The sequence below is a fragment of the Zootoca vivipara genome, chromosome 15 (assembly GCF_963506605.1).
Source record: "Zootoca vivipara chromosome 15, rZooViv1.1, whole genome shotgun sequence".
Classification (NCBI taxonomy): domain Eukaryota; kingdom Metazoa; phylum Chordata; class Lepidosauria; order Squamata; family Lacertidae; genus Zootoca; species Zootoca vivipara.
The window spans coordinates 43,595,833-43,617,324 of NC_083290.1; the positions used below are offsets into that span (position 1 = coordinate 43,595,833).

At 42.7% G+C, this 21,492-nt stretch overlaps 1 protein-coding gene across 5 annotated transcripts in view; it reads left to right on the forward strand.

Moving 5' to 3' along the window:
* The window catches only part of BIN3 (bridging integrator 3), a 121,425-nt gene that overhangs the window by 70,247 nt on the left and 29,686 nt on the right, over positions 1–21,492 (forward strand). For all 5 annotated transcript variants that reach the window (XM_035139691.2, XM_035139693.2, XM_060283032.1 and 2 more), the window contains 2 exons: positions 4,176–4,312; positions 4,838–4,878. In XM_035139691.2, coding sequence (XP_034995582.1) covers positions 4,176–4,312; positions 4,838–4,878 — 178 coding nt within the window. The remainder of the gene's footprint in view (positions 1–4,175; positions 4,313–4,837; positions 4,879–21,492) is intronic.

Consider the following 21,492-nt stretch of genomic DNA (forward strand, 5'->3'; position numbering starts at 1 on the left):
TTCTGCTGCAAATAACTTGCTTACTCCAGCTGAATGGGTAGCAGCACTCCTGGCAAATACTTCACTAGCAGCACATACACAAGAGAACATCACAAGCATGGCTACAAAGTGATCAGTGACTTTGAGAAATATATTTTTGTTATCATCATCATCACCATCATTATTTAATTTGTATACCGCCCTATACCCACTGGTGTCAGGGCGGTTCACGGGACAAAATCACAACACAAAAAATAATGCTATGTTATGCCTGCACGCGGTCTCCAAAAACCCAATGCCTTACACAAATTATTTATATTTGCCAAACCAACCAGTGGCACTTGAAAACATTTCTCTTTGTAGTTCTTTCATTATTTCTCCTGTTTTAATTTGTCACCTTTCTCCTTTAGTTCTTAATTTCCTACTGCTTTTCTTAACTGTCTTTTTAAAATCTATTTATTAAATTTATATCAGTCTCCCTCGGGATGTTGTGAACTCTCCTTGTTGTTAAGGTTGTTAAGCAGAGATTGGATGGTCATCTGTCATGGATGCTTCTACTGGAATTCCTGCATTGCATGGGGTTGCACCTTGAGGTCCCTTCCAACTCTACGATTCTATGATTCTTTGATATTATATCCTGCCCTCCCTCCACCCTACTGGATGTAGTCATAAAGAGTAGGAGATTCAACAAACTCCTTACGTCTCCTTAGACATTTTCCTTCCATGAAAACCCAATTTTATTTTTACCAGCAATGCCTCATCCAAATAAATGCTGCAAGATGACATTTTTACCTAGATAATTATGCTATTTCTGTAGTTATTAAATATTTTATTTTATATTTTATATATTTCATTTCATTTCAAATGAGCCTTTCATATTAAAGGGATCCCCAGGCAATGTACAGCAACCAATAACATACAATATATTGAATAACTTTTCATTTAAAATGATACAACAATCGTAACTGCAAAATATGCTGTCAAATGGCGAACAAAAGAGGTCTTACCTCACCCCTCTCCAAATGCACAATGAAACGAAAATGACATCTTAATGAAAAGCACTTTGTAGGCCTTCTAAGTAAGTAATAGTGCTATGTTTTGCCATCCTGATTAGATGCACGATTTATATTAGTTTCACTAATAGAGATACTAGTTATATTTATTTTATTGCATTTACTTCACGGAGCTCATCACTCACTTCTTCTGTCTCATTTTACCCTTACAGCAACACTGTAAGGTAGGAGAAGCTAAGAGATTGTGACTTGGTCCAAGGCCACTCAAAGCTTCACAACTGTGTGGGAATTTGAACCTAGATCTTCCCAGTCCTAATCCAAAGCCATAGCCCAGGAGTGACTAACCTGTGGCGCTTAAAATGCAGCTGGGCACCACTCTCATTGGCCCCGATCCTTGACCATGCTAGCTTGAGTTAAAGGGTGATGGAGTCCAACGACAGCTGGAGGGCTGCAGGTTAGACACTCCTGCTCTAACTACTAAATACAGATGATGCAGAATGATAATTCTAGAAGCATGATTGTTAGATTAGAATGAGTAGCAATTAGAGTGATGGAGTCACATTGTCCTATGTCTTATCAGCTGTATTTTCTGTCATCAGTTGCCATCTTTATGTCAAGGGGAAACATGCAGCCTGGATTTCCTTCCTGGAGATGTGCTGCTCCCCATACTAGAAAAAACTCAGTGTGGGTTTGCTAAGAGTACAAGAAACTTACCATTTAACATGTCCTGCATGGGTGCAGTGTGCCATGACACAACAAGGGAAATTGGGGAGGGGGGCATTTCCTGTGAAGGAGATTGAAGCAAGCCATAAACCACCAGTTGACATCTATGGAAGTCACTACAACTGGGATTTGAACCCAGGCTCAGGTAATGTAGCCTAATGGATACAGGTGGCGCTGTGGGTTAAACCACAGAGTCTAGGGCTTGCCAATCAGAAGGTTGGCAGTTTGAATCCCCCGCAATGGGCTCCCGTTGCTCGGTCCCAGCTCCTGCCAACCTAGCAGTTCGAAAGCACGCAGTGCAAGTAGATAAACAGGTCTTATTCTTCTTTGGCGATCACTTGTAGCCGAGTAAGATTGTCTTCTATAAACACGGTTTTAACAATGAGTCCGTAAGTGACTGTGGAGTCCAATTCTGGATCCACACGTCCTTCCACAGTGGGGACATTGGTTTCCATGTGGGAGTTGATCACGGTGTGGATTTGCCAAGCGTGCCTTCCTCTTAGCACGTTTCTCCCTTGTGTCCTGAGATCGAGTTTCTTCAAAGCCCATGACACCTTTGGTAAAGGCTGTGACAGGAAGGTAAACAGTGTTTCCGTGCACTCTGGCTTCCGTCATGGTGTTCTGTTGCACCAGGAGTGGTTTAATCATGCTGGCCACAGGATCTGGAACGCTGTCTGCAGACTAATGCCAGCTCCCTCGGCCTGAAGCGAGATGAGTGCTGCACCCCGTAGTCAAATTTGATTGGATTTAAACATCCAGGGGTCCTTTACCTTTACCTTTCACCAGGTAGATCTCATTGCTGCTTCTCTGTCAACTTCTGGAGAGAGGCATTCTCCTGCCCTCATTCTGGTACTTTCCCCACAGTTAGATCTGCTTGAAATGTACAGTGCTATCCTAGCAGTTAAATTCTACCTATATTGTATTGGAAGTAAATCCTGCTTTGTTCAGTGGCGCTTACTCCTAGATAAGTGTGTGCAGGAACCTTTGCTTTACTTTCATTATCTTGTCACAGCTGCCACCAGATAATTTTTTAGAACAACTGGGAAGCTGCAAACTCTTAATAGGCTGTGATTTGTTTCATTTTGAAAAAGCTGTAGTGAGACTCTGCAGTGCTTAACAGCCTAGAGAAAAAGGCAGGCCTTGCGCGTCTGTGCCTGTTTGAAAGAGAGCCTTACTTGTGCAGTATTATAAATGCTGCGTTTAAATGGTATGGACTTGATTGCATTTGAGCTATTTATCTTGGCATTACACAAATTCATTAATAACTCTTCTTCCAAGCCATCCATTAGTGTTCCTGGAAAGTTTCCCATTAGCATTTTAGGCACTCTGGAGTGTCTGCTATTTGTGTTTCAGTTTATTCTGTAGAAACAAGATAATGAATGAGTTCCTGAAAAGCTGGATTATGAAGAACTTGACTCACTGCCAGAGAGTATTTGACAGTGCTGGCCTTGGAACAGTGAGGTCTGGATTCAAATACCAGCTCTCAGGGTGGGTCTAGGCATGTTATGATGTCTAAGCCTTAGGAAAGTGGCAGTACTTACTAAGTGGTGGTTGTGAGAATGAATGAACACAGCAATTTGCAACAGGAAAAGGCCATAAAGTAAGAAGTTACGTAGTACAGTGGCTGAAAAAGCCTACTGCAGATCAAGAAGTCCCTGCTTCAGATTGTTTCTCTGTCCTGAACTCAGCAGGTGACGTTAGGCAAGCTCCCCCCCCCCCTAGTCTCAGGCCTACACTTGCGTTATGATTAGGTAGACCTGCCTTACAGGGTAGTTATAAGGATTACAGCAAGATAATGTATGTCAAGTGCTTTGAACCTTGTTGAGTGCATTGGCAGAAAGACAATATGTAAATGTAATAAATATAATCATTATACAAATGCTGTGTTGCTTTTTATATGATAATTAGATGTCAAATTTTGCCCACAGGCATTCTAAGCCTGGTTTTAAACACATTATGGGAGGTTTCTTTTATAGCTTGCCATTCCCACCAAAACATTTAAACATGCCTCAAGTTAAAAGTACAAAATGCAGAACAAAGTGACATCTTTGGCAGGGGTCAAATGTACTCAACAGTAGGTGTGCATGATGCAAACAGAATTAGGAACCAATCAAAGAGACAAGCATTTACCTGTTAGACAACTTGGTAGACAACCTAGTTTTCTTCAGATGTTCTAGGCTACAACTTGAAGGCTAGGCAACCTGGAGTTCTAAACTGCAACTTCCTTCAGTTCCAGCCACCCTGCATCAGGGCTAGCGAACATGTACAGAGGTCGGGGGTGATGGGAATAGTAGTCTAGAACACCAGGATGGCACTGGTTTGCTCACCCTTCCTCTATACAGCTAGCACCTTTGTGAGGTCATACCTATTGATAGCAATATACTTCCTTGAGTTTCAACAGTACTTGTGCAGCTCTTGAGCATTAACTCCTTGCTTTCCTGGGTTCTGTCTCAACTGTAGCAATGTCAAAGTCTGCTGTGAAAATCTCATCTGACTTACTGTTGAACCCACTCTGTGAGCAAGACCCCAAATTTCTTGAAATGGTGATGGCCCTGGACACAGCTATGAAGAGAATGGATTCCTTTAACCAAGAAAAGGTAAATCAGAGAGAGAGTCTCTACCTGGGAGAGGAGAGAGTGAAAAATTATGTACTTCAAGTCCGCCTGCACCTGTTGTGAAGTGTCCTTTTTGCTTGTCTGAAAATAGCCTGTCAAAATTTGCATGTACCAGAAAGTATCTGGATATATATCAGAGGGTGTACAAGTCTGCATGATTGGGATCATGCTGCAAATTGCAGGATTTGGTATTTGGGCATGGATACATCCCTCAGGACTCTTAGGCTTGCAGGGTTTTGTTCATAGGAACAAGTGGACTGTTCCAATAAGAACTGAGCATGTTCAGAATGTTGAGTGTCAGCTGGAAGTGAAGAGCAGAAGACATGGGGGTGGGGGAGTGGAAAGGGATCAACCTGGGGATGGGCCAGCAGGCTAGCAGGAACCCTGAAGAAGAACAATCTTGTTTAGGAGGCGAGAATACGCTGCAACATTTCATTGCAGGTCCCACTTGTAATTCAGATTGCCTTTCACATCTATTATTGTTGACCATGTCGCTTTTTCTGGCAGGTGAACCAAATACAAAAGACAGTCATAGAGCCCTTGAAAAAGTAAGTAACACTATTTTGGTATGAGCAACAGTGTGTGCTTTTGCAATCCTTACAAGGGAACATGATTTAACATGGGGGCGAGCAATCCGTGTATCTATCAAGGAACGTAAGTGAAGCCCATGAAAGCTTGTGAAATTGTGCAAATCCCACTTTGTACCCTGTTTCTCATATTTTAAGACATACCCATAAAATAAGCCATAGCAGGATTTTTAAGCATTCAAGGAATATAAGCCATACCCCGAAAATAAGACATAGTGATAGGCGCAGCAGCAATGCCGGCCGCGGCAGGAGGAGGAGGAAAAAAATAAGACATCCCTTGAAAATAAGCCATAGTGTGTTTTTTTGAGGAAAAAATAAATATAAGACATGTCTTATAATATGAGAAACACGGTATTCAGGGGATGAGGATCCCAATTCCTAGCCTTCATAGAAGATTGAAAATGTGAAGGAAAATCATTCTAAAACATTAGAAGCAAGTCTATAATGTCTATACAAAGAATCAGAACAATTAGAAATGTGGTTAGATTTACTGTACTTAATATGCATGAGTTATATTAGTTGTAGAATTTGGCCAACAAATCACAGACTGTCTATCGTCCTGGAGCAGATTTGCATGAACAAGAATAAGCACAAGAGAGGACATTTTTGTACTCCTATAAAAAGGCTTCCCTGCTGCTTCTTTCACTTTCTGGCTTGTTGTTATGTATGAACTAAATATTGGTTTAACTAACCAGAGTTTCCTGATCCAGGATTCTTCAAAACCAATTGTAAATGCTGGCAAAGTCCTTCTCCTGGCTGAGTGGGAGAAGGAGAGGGGAGCATGCCATCCTGAGGTTTCATTGGGATAATTTTAGCTCAAGCATATACCACCAAAGTATGGCTTGGTGTTAATGTGCAAACAGCCCACTCTGTTCAGGATTGTTCTGGTTGTTAACTTAGTGGATTGATGATCCTTTCTTTTGGTCAAGGAGTTGTATTTAAATCCTATACATATATGAACTGCATGAACTTAAGATTCTATGAACAGTGTGGGTTCTGTCATTTTTATGTTGGAGGTAGCACCTCCCCTATCAAGGCTGATAAAATGTAAAGGTTTCAAAGCTCATCCTCACCCAGCAATACATACATCAAACCCTGCAGACGTACTTTTATCCTTGCAAGTCTGTAAGCATCTTTCCAATTTTTAAGTCTTATTAGCATTTACTAGGGCTCTAAGCAAGCATTAGAGACTCCTTAACTGAATTTAGGAAGAATTTCAGTTACTGCAACCAAATGACTTCAGAAGTCTTTAGATTCTCTATTTTATTACAAGGAAATAGTGCAAGAGAGAATAAAATGACTTTAATAAGGTAGTGAGTGAGGTAAATTACTGAATAACAACCTTAGTTTACACCTGACATTTTTGTTGTCTCTAGTCTTCAGCAAGACTGTTAAGATGGTTGCCCTGTGCTAGTATCAAGAGCAATGCAATTGCAGAATTTGGGTTCTGGAGAATCTCTGCTTTCTTGCTTTGCCTCCCTTTCCTCCTATTCTGTTTACACCAAGGAGGTCCAACCTCTCAGACCAAACAGATGACAAGAGTCCTTTGACACAGAACCTAGGAGGGGGGCACACACTGAATTAAATTTTCATATTGTAAATTTCAGTGTTCGCAATATAGTTAATATTATTTAATATACACATTTCATGTATTTAAATATATATATATTTTAAACACACAATTATAGTTAACAATTAGTATTTGTTAACAATGCAGACATCAATAGGGTGTCTGAGCTGGAGAATTCTTCATGAGCTGATTGATGTCTGCCTTGAAATTGGCTGTTCACATCTGCAGGTAACTCTTTTTAAAAAATATATATTAATTTTTTATAATAACAAAATATAAAGAAAACTAACATCATATACATTCCACAAAAACAACAAAAATAAAACATCACCCAATCTTATATTCCATATCTATATCGACTTCCTCCTTTCCCTCCCTTCTACGTTTCTAAATATCACTTGCTTAGCACTTTCTAAATCTTACTAAGATTCTATTTCTTAATTATCAAATCTAAATCTTACTCTTAATCCTATTTCACTGAAATATTTCCAAAACCTCACAATATAATTTTAGTCTTAAGAGCATAATAACATCCCATCATATATCTAATTCTAAATACACATTGCATTAAACTAACTTACTTCTGCAACCCCCCTTATACTTCCAAATCCTTTATTGAATATTTCTAATCTTATAATTCTTTTCTAAATAAACTTTAAATTTCTTCCAGTCTTCTTCCACTGATTCTTCTCCCTGATCCCGGAGTCTCACAGTCAATTCAGACAGTTCCATGAATTCTATCAGCTTCATCTGCCAGTCGTCCACCGTAGGCATATCTTCAGATTTCCAATTCCTTGCTAATACAATTCTAGCTGCTGTTGTGGCGTACAGAAAAAAGGTAACATCTTTCTTAGGTAATTCTTTTCTTGTAATACCAAGTAAAAAAGCTTCTGGATTCTTAATAAATGTGTTCTAAACACTTTCTTCAACTCATTATAAATCTTATCCCAGAAGCTCTTTACTTGGGGACAAGTCCACCACATATGATAAAAGGTTCCTTCCACTTTCTTACATTTCCAACACTTATTATCTTGTTTATGATAAATCTTAGCTAACTTTACTGGTGTAAGGTACCATCTATACATCATCTTAATCATATTCTCTTTTAACACATTACAAGCAGTGAACTTCATGTTCTTCTTCCACAACCTTTCCCAATCTTCTATCATTATATTGTGTCCTACATCTTTTGCCCACAATCATAACCGATTTTGTTTGTTCATCTTTAGTATGCTACTCCAACAACAAATTATACTCTTATCTTATCTCTGACGGGTTCTCAATAATTTTGTCCTCTATCTTGATATTGGTGATCGTATTCTGTTTCTGTCTTTTCTTCAATTGCCATGCAAGTAATTTCCCACATTTATTTGCGGATTTGAAACTTCTTTGATTCATCATTTTAATCTTCCACTCAATTTCCAAATTTATTAATTGGGTAAACTGGACTTGCAGCAACTTAATTTCTTTTTGTAACTGTTTGTCCTTGGGTTTGCATCTCAATTCCTTTTCCTTATCCTTCAATTGTTTCAATATTTTTTCCTTTTTCTCAATTTGTTGCTTCTTCCTGATCGTATTCTGTTGTATTAAGAATCCTCGCATCACCGCCTTGCTGGCATCCCATATTGTCCTTCACATCTGCAGGTAACTCTTAACTGAATTGTCTGTTAAGTGGTTTTGAGTTTTGGACTTCATGAAGTTCATGTTTGAAAACACTTGTACATACGGCTCTCTCTCTCTCTCTCTCTCTCTCTCTCTCTCTCTCTCTCTCTCTCTCTCTCTCTCTCTCTCTCTCTCTCTGTGTGTGTGTGTGTGTGTCTTTCTTCTTCTTCTTCTTCTTCTTCTTCTTCTTCTTCTTCTTCTTCTTCTTCTTCTTCTTCTTCTTCTTCTTCTTCTTCTTCTCACCAAAATTAATTTCTCTTCCCCCACCAATTGGTATATCCCAAAGCACAAACTTCTATACACTGCAAAAAAGAAAGCAAAGTACAGTGGTACCTCTACTTACGAATTTAATGCGTTCCAAACGCACATTTGTAAGTAGAAAAAATTTGTAAGTCGAATCCCATAGGAATGCATAGGGAGAAAAAATTCGTAAGTAGAAAAAATCCTATCTAAACCGCATCCAAGATGGCGGACGGAGCTCCATTCGTAAGTAGAAACATTCGTAAGTAGAGTTATTCGTAAGTAGAGGTACCACTGTATTTCATGCTAAAACACACACAGACGAACACCCACCCTTCTTCTCTGTACCGCCCACTCCCTGGGAGGCTCTGGAGCCCTGGCTGCTTGGGGATCCAGCCACACTCCAAGCGGCTCCAAGAATGCAGCCTGGTGGCCACACAGAGCTCCTGTAGCAGCAGAGGAGCAGGAGCAACAGCCACAGCAGCCTCCCTTTGGCTGCAGCACACACACTCACTGCCATCTCCATCAGCCTGACTGTGCTGCCCTGGGTGAGGTAGAGGGTATGGAGCTGGAGAGCCTTGAGGGCTGCCCATGGGCCGCATGTTGAACTAACCTGGTTTAAATGATTGCAAAATTCTTACCTAGCAGATTTCCATAAGGCACCCTGTCTATTTTTCATGGTCTCCAGCCATGTTTCTCTTCTGCTCTTACTGCCCTCACTTGTCTGTCTTTCCTGTTATTGCATCTCTTTCTTTTCCAACCCACCCCCAAAAAGTATTGTAATTCTCAGTCAGCTTGGATATGGATGTTGGATTCACATTGGAAGGTATAAAAACTGAACAGGCTTGTGAAGATTACGCAACATACCATAGACCTATCTTTAGCCCGTGGGCTCCAGAAACTCCCATCTCTGAAACAGTTCTGGAAGCCAAACTCATTTCTGATCCCCTCACTTTTGCCCTTTTATAGTTTGGCAAGTTGAGTGCAGTTCCAACCTGCATTTTAAAGCCCCCCCCCATCACATTCCACTTTAGGGTTAATCTGGATCATTTCTCTTCCTCTGCTTCCTGTATGTGAAATGTGAAGCCAAGGGGGAGCCAATGAGAGTAAATGCATATGTGATGCTAGAACATTTTTTAAAGAGCCCCAGGACCCATCTGAGCATTAATGAGAGGCACCATGGGCATTCAGGCTTGTGCTCTCCCTTCTTTCTGATTTTGGAATGCTCTGATAATGTTTCTAGATTAATGAAAACTGTCTTGGGATTCTTTCACTTGTTTCCTGTTAGGTATTGCTTTCCCAAAGGAGATCATCCTCCCTAGCCTCTCCCAGACTTGCCTTGACCTAGAAATGGGCTTTGATTCTAACAGCTGTACTTCATTACTCCCTTCAGTGGTGGTCCTTACAATTTATTAGCTAAAGACATAGATAAATTCAATCCATGCAATTATCGTTAGCGGCAAAATCAGAGTCATGTGCAGCATAAAACTCCTTATTCTCTAGTGCAGCCCTACAAAGCTCCAGGAGGTGTTTGGCCCCTCTGATGAGACTAATCGCTTCTCTTCAAAAGCAGCAACTGACTCAAGGGGGTAGGCACGTCTTCCTGAGGTTACTAGGATCAGAAGTTGTATTTTCTTTGTTTTTCCTAAATAATACAGTCCCCTGGTGTGGAATTACTGAGGGTTAATTTCAGTTCATTTAAATTTTTAAGTGAGAATGTTGTGTTCTTCACTCTGCGGGTTGAGCAGAGTGGAAGGCTGGAAAATTCACCCCAGATCCAGTTCAATCGACAGGCAGCTACAGTATCTGCTGGCTCATACGGCATCCTCCCAGCTCCTCCCTTGCCCAGGATGGGATTGGTCAAGTGTACAGTGCACTAGCTACACCTATAGGTGGATGACACGTTTTGTGCTTGAACAATTCCAGAAGCTAGGATGTTTGCATTCTGCACCTCATTCACACAATAGCCTCCTTCAGGTGATCTAAAAGTGAGCTCCCTCAATACATGAGTGGGAGCCATGAGGATGAGTGCAGGAGTTCATCTCTTTGTATTACTCTCCATAAAGGTGAATATATGAAATGGGGAGCCCTCTTTGCTCCCCTCTGCACTTTAGAGCTCTGCCTCCCCACCTTGCGTGTTGAACAAACTCCCTTATAGAATTGCAGAATGATAGCACTGGAAGGGACCACAAGGGTCATCTAGTCCAACCCCCTGCAATCCAGGAATCTTTTGCCAATGTGGGGCTCGAACCCACAACCCTGAGATTAAGATACAAAAGTGCCTGAAGAGAATTGATGTCTTTCAAACCAAGAAGACTTGGTTCTGATCTCACTGTGCGGAGTCTCATTAAGCCACCTATACACCACTAGTACTAAATAAACAACTGTTTTCTTCCAGCTCCAAGGTTTAAGTTCCTACCAAGTCTTGTGCTGCTGCTCAAGACTCTTGCTTCCTGAAAAGCTTTTGGTTATCCTGATTAAAATGTCAGTAGAAAGGTCCATATAAGAAAAGACCCTTGGAGACAAAAAAAACTCAGCAACATTGTAGATCCTGATGTCTGTGAATGGACTAGGCAGACTGTGTAGACCACCATGGCTTAAAACTAAATCAGAGCTTGACCCGTAGCTGTCACACCAAGACATGCTCAAGCCACTTACATGGTTTCCTAGTGTGCTTTCCCAGCTGGTTGGGGTGGTGGTCCCCAAAGGCACCGAAAGGAGCTGCTTCCAGGCTGCAGAGCACCTGAGACACTGCAGAGAACTCCAGGATCCTGGAGAACTCCCACCCACAGCAGGGGGTGGTGTGATATATTGACTCTCCTGGCACAAGGACAGAGGGGAAGGGTCCAAATTAAGCAACTGCTTAACACAGTTGGCAGTTCTCTCCCGAAGATTCACAGTTGCACTGGCATGTGTGGGCAGGATTTACAGTGGTACCTCGGTTTATGAACACAATTGGTTCCGGAAGTCTGTTCATAAACTGAAGTGAACTTTCCCATTGAAAGTAATGGAAAGTGGATTAATCCATTCCAGACGGGTCTGCGGAGTACTCAACCTGAACTTAACCCAAAGCATGGGTGTAATTCGTTCTGGAAGTCTGTTCATAAACTGAAGCGTTCATAAACTGAAGCAAACTTTCCCATTGAAAGTAATGGAAAGTGAATTAATCCATTCCAGATGGGTCTGCGGTGTTTGTAAACCGAAAATTCGTAAACCAAGGTTCCACTGTATACTAGGCCAGGGGAAGGCAACCTAAGGCCCATGGGCCGGATGCGGCCCAATTGCCTTCTCAATCCGGCCCACGGACGGTTCGGGAATAAGCGTATTTTTACATGAGTAGAATGTGTCCTTTTATTTAAAATGCATCTCTGGGTTATTTGTGGGGCATAGGAATCTGTTCATTATTTTTTTCAAAATATAGTCTAGCCCACCACATGGTCTGAGGGATGGTGGACCAGCCCACGGCTGAAAGAGGTTGCTGACCCCTGTACTAGGCCCAAGGCTGGATTGACGGTCCCAGGCCTGAGGTAGCAGACAAAAATGGAATGCTTAAAATGGGAGGCTCTGCTGCTGTTAATTTGACCTTTGTGAAGACCAGCAACAAGTACAGAGGAGAGGCTTCTGAAGCAGGTGAAGGTGTTGTGACAGACCCAAGGCAGGAATCCTCAGAAGCAAGAATAAATGGATGTGGAGGTTGTATGCAGAGTCTGAGGTTCATTAGAAAGAAAGAACTGGTGGTGGTGCCTCTCTTTACACTTCTTTCTGATGCTTTTTCTGTGAAAAGTAATCTTCACCTGTCCCTCAGCAGTTTGAATCAGCATGTTGCATAAGCTAAATTATATCTTCTCAAGAGGGAGTTTCTTATACAGCTGGAAGCCAGTGGTGTGTGGCAAAAATTGTCCAGTCTGGAGGCTTGCCACTTGAGTGACCAGCTTTATCCAACCCCCGCTTTTCCAGGCTAGAAGGTTCCAGTAGCCTACACTACTACGGTAGTAGCAGTGCCTAACACACACACACACACACCCCGTAACTCCATAAATCTCATCCATTAATCACACAATCCTGGTCTGTGACTCTTTCTCTGACAGTGAAAGCAGATAACCCAGCCTTTTGCGCCTCCCTGGGGCGAACTGGGGACCGGAAACGACAAAATCCGCTTTCATGTCCTTATTGGACTCTAATGAGGATTCCATACACAAAGCTAGCCACATGGCCTTCCTTGCCTCCACCCGCATTGGTGCACCCTCCCTCCCTCCCTCCCGCCTCTGGGGACTCTTAGTCTTAATCCCTTGTTCCCACTGGTTTAAACTGTCATCTTATTTTCTGTTGCTTTTTGCTGTAGTTGGAAAGGATGGTTTTAATTTCCCCTTCCTGGTGGGTGGACAAGCCTGCGACGGACGTGTGGGCACCGATTATGGAATGACAGGCATTCCTGAACCCAGCCCAAGTACTTTGGCTAGCTCTGTACCAGTCTCAATCACACCCTTTCCTGACTCCCCATTGCCTTTTCTGGCTTAGTTACTATTTTTTATGTTCTCTTAATTCCCACCCTTTCCTCTTCTCTTCCCAAGTCCTGTTTTTCTGCTCCTTTTCCCTTGTCCTGCTCTTCAGTTCTCTTTAGCTGTCCTTCAAGAGGCAGGCTTCATTTCTTCTCTGGCAGCAGATCTGCTGCTGCTCAGGCTTATTATACCTTCCAATATATATTTGCATTATCGGCCCATTAAAAACACAAACCCAATTGTGAATATTTGGAGAGGAAACAGCATTACAGAAGATAAGATTCTTTTTTGGGCAGTGGGAACAACAGAAAAATAGCCAGTTTTCTTTGGGCTGCTGATAAAAGTGGAAAGAGTTGTCTGGTTTTGCATGACTATGGGTGATCTGATAGATGTTTCTGCTTTGAAAAGGTGATTATCACATTAAGAATTTGTTCTTTTATTTATGTATTGTTCAGAAATGATACATTTTAATCCATAACAAAAAATATGGTACATTGGCCATACAAATAAAACTTTATATCTCTTTATCTACAAGCTTCCTCAAAACCTACCCAGCCAGATTCCATTCTTTGCTTTTTGACCAGGTGTCACTGCTGAATGGCTTCCCGAGCCTTTAGTGGAGTGGCTTTGAATTCACATGATCATAATGGGAAACAGCATCTGGTGTGTTGTCCCCAGACTAACAGCTGCACAACAGCACAAGCCACATTTCATATTCATCAGGGATGTCCAACACCTGGTCAACTGGTCGATCCCCGGGAGGTTCTGGTTGATCACGGTTGATCGCTGGCTCCTTTTACTTTGCGGTAGCATAATAGCATCCGGCCCTGCCCCCCTCGCCCCGTCCTCCATTTTTGCAAGATCACTGAAATGGAAGACAGAGTTATTGTTTCCTTAGCAATCTGTTGGTGAGTGACTTTTCCCCTTTCCCTTTTCTCAGTTCTGAAATTTCCCTCTCCATAATGTGACATTATTCCCTAAGAAAAGCTGAACTACTTATAACTGAACTCCCCCTAAAAAACGGGACTTTCCTCCCTAAAAAAAGCTCAACAACTTTGACCTGAACCACCCCCCCCCAAAAAAAGGGGGGTAGATCACTGCCAGTTTTTTATTGTGAGCAGATCACAGTCTGTTGGGAGTTGGATGTCCCTGATATACATGACACAGCTTGACAGCAAAGTCTCAAACCTGCCACAGACAGCTTGGAAGAATCATTGGGAAGGGAGTGTATTCTCCAGGAGTGATTTGAGTAAAGTGGGGAAGCTGCTTGGAGTATGCTAAGATAATGATAGTACTTACTAATGATGGTACTTAACATTGACTCAGCCCCTTGTGTTTTGAAAGCAGCAAGAGATGGTTAGGCACTTTAGATTGCCCACTTGTGCTTTAACTGTTCTGATTCCCATTTTTAAAGAAGAGGGAACATATTGCCAGATGTAATTCAGCTAGTCTGGCTAGCAGGGATTCCAAACTTTTCTTTTTCTTTTCTTTTTTACTTGCTGTATACTTTGATACGATGCTCGAGGCAGATTCCAGCACATCCCAATAACACATGCACATAAATGCATACACATACTCAGCCATATAAATATGAAATTGTTGTATTGGAACCATTGAGCCAGCAGGTCTAGTATTGTATGTAGTGACTGGCAACATCCTTCTGGGGTCTCAGGTCTTTCCCAGTCGGGCCACCTGACATTCATTATACAGAAGCCAAGAATTAAACCTACTATGTGCAAAACCCCTTCTCAGTAAGAAGCAAAAGCTGAGTCGCACTGGGCAAGAAAGGCTTTGTTTTATCCTCAGACCTTGCTTGCTGTGAGAGTGTGGATCTTCTGCCTTTTTAGAACATCACCCACATAGCAGAAGGAATTGAGATCAACCTTTTTGTGCTAGGAGAGTAGATCTCTCGTGGTATAGGACAGCAAAAAGAACTTTGCATCCTGTTCCAGGAAACCCAAGTCTTGCTATGTTGTTGTGGTATCCATTCCAAACTTGGGGCAGGCTGACTTGAAAGCTTGCATGGTGAAGTGGTTGTCAGCATACTGCTCTTGGATTCTCAGCAGGTACTTCTGAAATATGGTTTGTGGTCACTGGGCTGGGAAGGGTGGATTTATTGCTGGTTTTGTTTCTATAAATGTAAAGGACTTCATGTTTTCTTAAAGTTGTATAAAAAAAGATTGTGGTGGCACAGCAAACTTAGGATTTGGGAACACAATAGAGAATGTAACACATGCAGATTCAAACATAACAAGAAGTGCTTACCTCGATTGAATAGGAGTCCTGAAATGGGTGGTTTGAACTATACTCCAGAGTTGGCAGTCAGAAGAGGCAAACTTAAATACAGTTGATGGAAGTGACCAAATATCTTTCAGTTTTATCACCTGGATTCTATGTATTTCGAGCGCCTTGAAACCAAGTCAGGAGCTTCTTAAGGTGGATTTGGATGCTGTCTTAAGGTGTCTGAGAGTTCACTTATGAGCGTGTCCACATGCAGGATGCAGCCTTGTAAGCAGTCAGGGTCTGGATGGGAGACCACCTGGAAGCCCCCTTGGAAGCTGCCTTGAGTTCCATGAAGAAAGGTGTGATGTAAAAGTAACAACCTAATAATGTGTCAGTGAACTACAAGTACTTCTTGGTGATATGTTTTTATATGCTAGGAGTACTGTAAGCTTCAGCCAGATTAATCAACCAAATCTTAAATTGATTACTCAGTGTGATTGAATTTAAACTGGTGAAGTCAGCTTTTAACTGGAGAGGTTGAGTGTTAAGAACAAGTGCTAAAAAAAAGACTATTTGGTTCTGGTATTTAAGGTAATGGAGGTGATAGCTTGTTGGAAGCTTTCCTTCCAACAATGCACGCAGGGGCATAGGAAGATAGGGGCGATGGGGGTGGCGCGCCCCGAGTGATGCAATCCCAGGGGCGCCATTGCCGCTCCATGCCCCAAAACGTGCCACTACGTCACTGCGCACGCCGCGCCCCGCCTCCAGAACGTGCAGCGCATCACTGGGGGCAGCGCACCTGCTCTCCGCCGCTGAATGCACGGTAGGTTTTATTTATTAAATTGTACATTACCTTGGTCTTCCATCATTATCTCCAAAAAGGCATTCATTTTGAGGCTTTGGCAGTATGCAGAAAATAATAATAATAATAATAATAATAATAATAATAATAATAATTAAATAATTATTTGTACCCCGCCCATCTGGCTGAGTTTCCCCAGCCACTCTGGGCAGCTTTCAACAGAGATTAAAAATACATTAAAACATCAATCATTAAAAACAGGTAGTTGTTTATCTCTTGACATCTGATGGGAGGGCGTTCCACAGGGCGGGCGCCACTACAGAGAAGGCCCTCTGCCTGGTTCCCTGTAACTTGGCTTCTAGCAGAGAGGGAACCGCCAGAAGGCCCTTAGCACTGGACAGATACATTTCAATTGCATCAGTCAGTTAAAAGCAGGCAGTTAATGAACTAAAAGATTAGCGACTGTGGTTATTAGTGTGCAGAAAAGCAATTCTCAGTTTGCTAATGGTGAGTGGTGTAGCTGTTATTGGATTACAGCTACTATCGTCCCTGACCGTAAGCCAGAGGTCAGCAGCCTAAGGCCCATGGGCCAGAAGCGGCCCATGAGGGTCACTTAACCGGCCCATGAGCTGCCCCTGAACTGCGCCGCCCGCTCAGTGACTCCCCGCGCACTGTGCTAAACCGGCAAAGTGCGGCACGGGGACTCTCTTCTGCAGCTCTAGAAATCGCTTCTGCGCATGACCAGATGCCAGAAATTGCACCTGCACAGAAGCGATTTCCAGTGCTGTGGACCTGCGCAGGCGCAATTTTCGGCGTCACACTGCACCGGCCCAGCCCACAGAGGATCTCCATGGGGGTGATCCAGCCCATGCCTGGTAAGCCTTGCCAACCCCTGCCATAACCCATGATGGCTGGGGCTGATGGGAGTTGTAGTCCAACAACAGCTGGAGCCTCCCTCTGCCATAGGGTAAGCAAACAATTCACCCTTTCTTGCAATGTTTGTGATTCTTCTTTTATTAAGAGCTGTATGACAGTGGAAGGCACTCCTTCAGGAGATGATGGACTCTCCTTCCTTGGAGGTTTTGAGCAGAGGTTGGATGGCTATCTGTCATGGATGCTTTAGCTGAGATTTCTACATTGCAGGGGGTTGCACTAGATGACCCTCAGGGTCCCTCCAAACTACAGTTCTTTGATTCTATTATTCTAATTTCTGGGAGGGCTGCAGCATTCAATTCAAATTGATTGGCTAAAAAGCATTCTGATTCATAGGACATAAGGTTTTTTTTATTTTTAATTCAAAACAAGTAGCTAGTTCTAAAAACTGAAGGTAGCAAGTGCAGTCCTAGGAGAAGGAAGCATTTCGTCTTCTTTCTCTCACACACAAAATTGCCGCTTCTAAGGTGAGGCCTACTATGACCTATTGTCTTAAAACACAGTGGTGTTATTGCCTCCCTTGTTTGTAAACTTAATTGACTGAGGCTGTAGTCCTAACCCCACTTACCTGGGAATAAGCCCCTTAGAATTCAGTAGAACTTACTTCTGAGCAGACATGGTTCAGATTGTGCTGTAAGATTATTTAGTAAGGTGGTGGCCCTAATTGCAGGGATCCACCCAACTTTTTTCTCTTCTACCTGCTGTGGGACATGGTGCAGTGTGTTGAGTCCTTGTCTGCGCACAGCAGCCTAGCTGCCTCCCTCTCCTGGTAGCACAGCCTGGGTGGTAGTGGGTCTGTTGCAGTCACTGTGTCACAGCTGGAGAATGAAAGAGTGAGTTTCCATTTTTTTTCAAGGAACAGGCAGGCAGGTTGACTAGTTAATGAACACAGCAGCGGTAGGAATCCTGATGCTGCTTTCATCTTTTCAGGGCACTGTCTTTCAATCCTCATCCTTTAATTATGGGAAGCTGAAGGGAGACTGCGAATGCAAAAAGAAGTGGCAATATTATTTATAATTCAGTGTGTCTTCTAAAGACTGGCATTCCCCACCCATAGGTTAAAGTGTCACCTTAAGCAGAGTTTTGGTGGCACATTCCTCTCTACTTCCAGCAGTGGGGAAACTGCTTTCTGTATTTTCATTTAGTTACCCCCCTATAGCTAGCTACTAATACCTATTGCCTTTGAGTTTTTATTATTACCACTCCATTTACCTCTTTACCCAAGCAGATGTGAAGAATATCAGAGCTTAAAGAGTTAATGGCTCTGCTATGATGCTCTGGCCACTGTGTGGGGCTGTTTCCAGTTAGCTTTTTTTCTACTTTCGTTTTTTTTCAAGCCAGGAGGAAGCAATGGAAGAAAGCTCCCCTGGAGTTTATTAGTTTATTAATAAATGTTTGACAGTTTGGAAGAAACTGTGTCAGCGTTTTATTGCTGAGAGCTTTACACACAGAAGGGCTGCAAACCGCTACATTTTAAAGCTGCGCAGAAAGAAGAAACTCTGCTACGTTTCATGAGCCAGCGAACAGAGAGGTGCAGGAGAAGCGTGAGGGCGCCATTTTGCAGGTTTCAGTTTTAAATCTTTATTAAAAACTTTCACAACAGAATCTCCAAAGATAAAGTGATTCCAGCTTCCTTTGAGATCAGGAAACACATGGGTCAAACTTTGGGAATCCTACACATTCAGCAGTTATAAAATGCCTGCCCCAGCTCTGCACACTGAGAAATGTTTGGCAGCTTCATTCTAGACTGGGAATCTGTTGGATCACAAGCCGCCCTAACTACTCACCTTAGATTACAGCCTTTGCCCATGCAATAAGCCATTGCTTGCTCAGCTCTGGTTCTTGTTCTTGTTCTCAATCCTATTTTTTGTACCTGCTCCTGGCCTCCTTTTATTGTTTTTGCCATATACCTATCAGCCTTGCATTATTTGAATTGTGTCCTATCCTTTCAGCATTCAGTAGTGGCCCTCCATTCAGCTTCTGATCCTAGAAGTCCAATCTGCCTTAGTTAACTGTGGAATTCTCTATCATAGAATTGTAGAGTTGAAAGGCACCCAAAGGGTCATGTAGCCCAACCCCCTGCAGAGCAGAAATCACAGCTAACAATGGCCACCAGGTTAGGTGACTTTAAAAGGGAATTAGATAAATTTATGGAGGAGAAGGCTATCAGCGAATATATTCCACCTCCTGGATCAGAGGCACCTGGTCTTATGAATAGCGGTTGATGGCGAGCATGAGTGGGAGAGTGTGTTCATGTCCTTAGTTTCCTATTGCCATGCAGGTGGACATTGTGAGAATAGGAGGCTGCATTAAAGTGGGTCTTTGGTCTGATCCAGTGGGGCTGCTCTTGAGTTTCTAGATTGCTGTTGTTGTTTAATCGTTTAGTCGTGCGACTCTTCGTGACCCCATGGACCAGAGCATGCCAGGCACTCCTTCTTCCACTGCCTCCTGCAGTTTGGTCAAACTCATGTTCATAGCTTCGAGAACACTGTCCAACCATCTCATCCTCTGTCATCCCCTTCTCCTTGTGCCCTTAATCTTTCCCAACATCAGGGTCTTTCCCAGGGAGTCTTCTCTTCTCATGAGGTGGCCAAAGTATTAGCCTCAGTTTCAGGATCTGTTCTTCCAGTGAGCACTCAGGGCTGATTTCCTGCAGAATGGATAGGTTTGATCTTCTTGTAGGGACTCTCAAGAGTCTCCTCCAGTAATTCAAAAGCATCAATTCTTCAGCGATCAGCCTTCTTTATGGTCCAGCTCTCACTTCCATACATCACTACTGGGAAAACCATAGCTTTAACTATACAGACCTTTGTCGGCATGGTGATGTCTCTGCTTTTTAAGATGCTGTCTAGGTTTGTCATTGTTTTTCTCCCAAGAAGCAGGCGTCTTTTAATTTCCTGACTGCTGTCACCATCTGCAGTGATCATGGAACCCAAGAAAGTAAAATCTCTCACTGCCTCCATTTCTTCCCCTTCTATTTGCCAGGAGGTGATGGGACCAGAGGCTATGAACTTAGTTTTTTTGATGTTGAGTTCAGAAATTGCCCTCAGAATATTGCCCTCTCCTCTTTCACCCTCATTAAAAGGTTCTTTAATTCCTCCTCACTTTCTGCCATCAAGGTTGTGTCATCAGCATATCTGAGGTTGTTGATATTTCTTCCGACAATCTTAATTCCAGTTTGGGATTCATCCAGTCCAGCCTTTTGCATGATGAATTCTGCATATAAGTTAAATAAGCAGGGAGACAATATACAGCCTTGTCATGTTGTTGTTTAGTCATTTAGTCGTGTCCGACTCTTTGTGACCCCATGGACCATAGCACGCCAGGCACTCCTGTCTTCCACTGCCTCCCGCAGTTTGGTCAAACTCATATTCGTAGCTTTGAGAACACTGTCCAACCATATCGTCCTCTGTCGTCTCCTTCTCCTAGTGCAGCCTTGTCATACTCCTTTCCCAATTTTGAACCAATCAGTTGTTCCATATCCAGTTCTAACTGTAGCTTCTTGTCCCACATAGAGATTTCTCAGGAGACAGATGAGGTGATCAGGCCATTTCTTTAAGAGCTTGCCATAGTTTGCTGTGGTCGAAACAGTCAAATGCTTTTGCGTAGTCAATGAAGCAGAAGTAGATGTTCTTCTGGAACTCTCTAGCAGAAGCAAAGTGATGTATCTCCAAGTTCCTTGGGACCTTTTGAACAAGACTGGAGCCTGTCTTTCTAGGTTGAGAAACAGCCAGCTTCTGGATTCTAGCTCCTAAGCAGCACAGTGCTATTGCTGGCTGCTATTGCTGGCTGGCCTGTTTGTGGACTTCCCAAAAGATATTATTGGCCACTGTCAGAAGCAGGATGCTGGTTTAATTAGATTAATTAAGAGCAGGGCTGTCCTTAAATCCTAGATCAGGGGTAAGCACTGGGAACCCCTTGGCTAAATCTTCATGTGCCCTTGCACACTTGCCAATTCAGAGGTGAAAGAGGACTTTAGAAGGGTCATCTCTATGGGTGGACTCAATGGCAAACCCCTGTGGGATCTGGGACATTGACCTGCCATCTATGCATTTCCATCTCAGAACGGTATTCTGTGGTGGATTGCAGTGGTAGATAGTCTGCTCTGATTATTGTTTTCAATATATACAGTGATTGATCGCCTCATGCCTAGAAACAACTGCAAGCCTGTGTCTGAGGTGTACAATTTCAGACTGCAGATGAGGGCTACTTGGCTTTACAAATAAATTGGATATAAATTCTCATGCATGGTGATATGCTTGTCCATAGGAATGAATTCTCAGAATACAGAAAAGTGATATACCAGGGGGAAGAAGACTAGACTAGAACCCTTCTCACTAATATGTTACTTTTCTGTGTGCATTGGATCTCTCTCTTTCTCTCATACACACATATGGAGGAGTATTGAGCCTTGTGACTCTACCTCCCACCCCCCCGCACCCCCAGAATGTGAAGTGGTACCATCTGACATGACCTGCATTAATTAATAAAAAAAATTCTTGGGTGTAATTAAACACAAAGGACAGTCCTTGGAGATTTTTATGTATGTCCAGCGGGACTCCCATCTTTCACACTTTGAACATATGAATCTATAGCAACTATAGCATGGCAAGGATTGCCTAGTTAGCAAGGGCGTAGCCAGGATC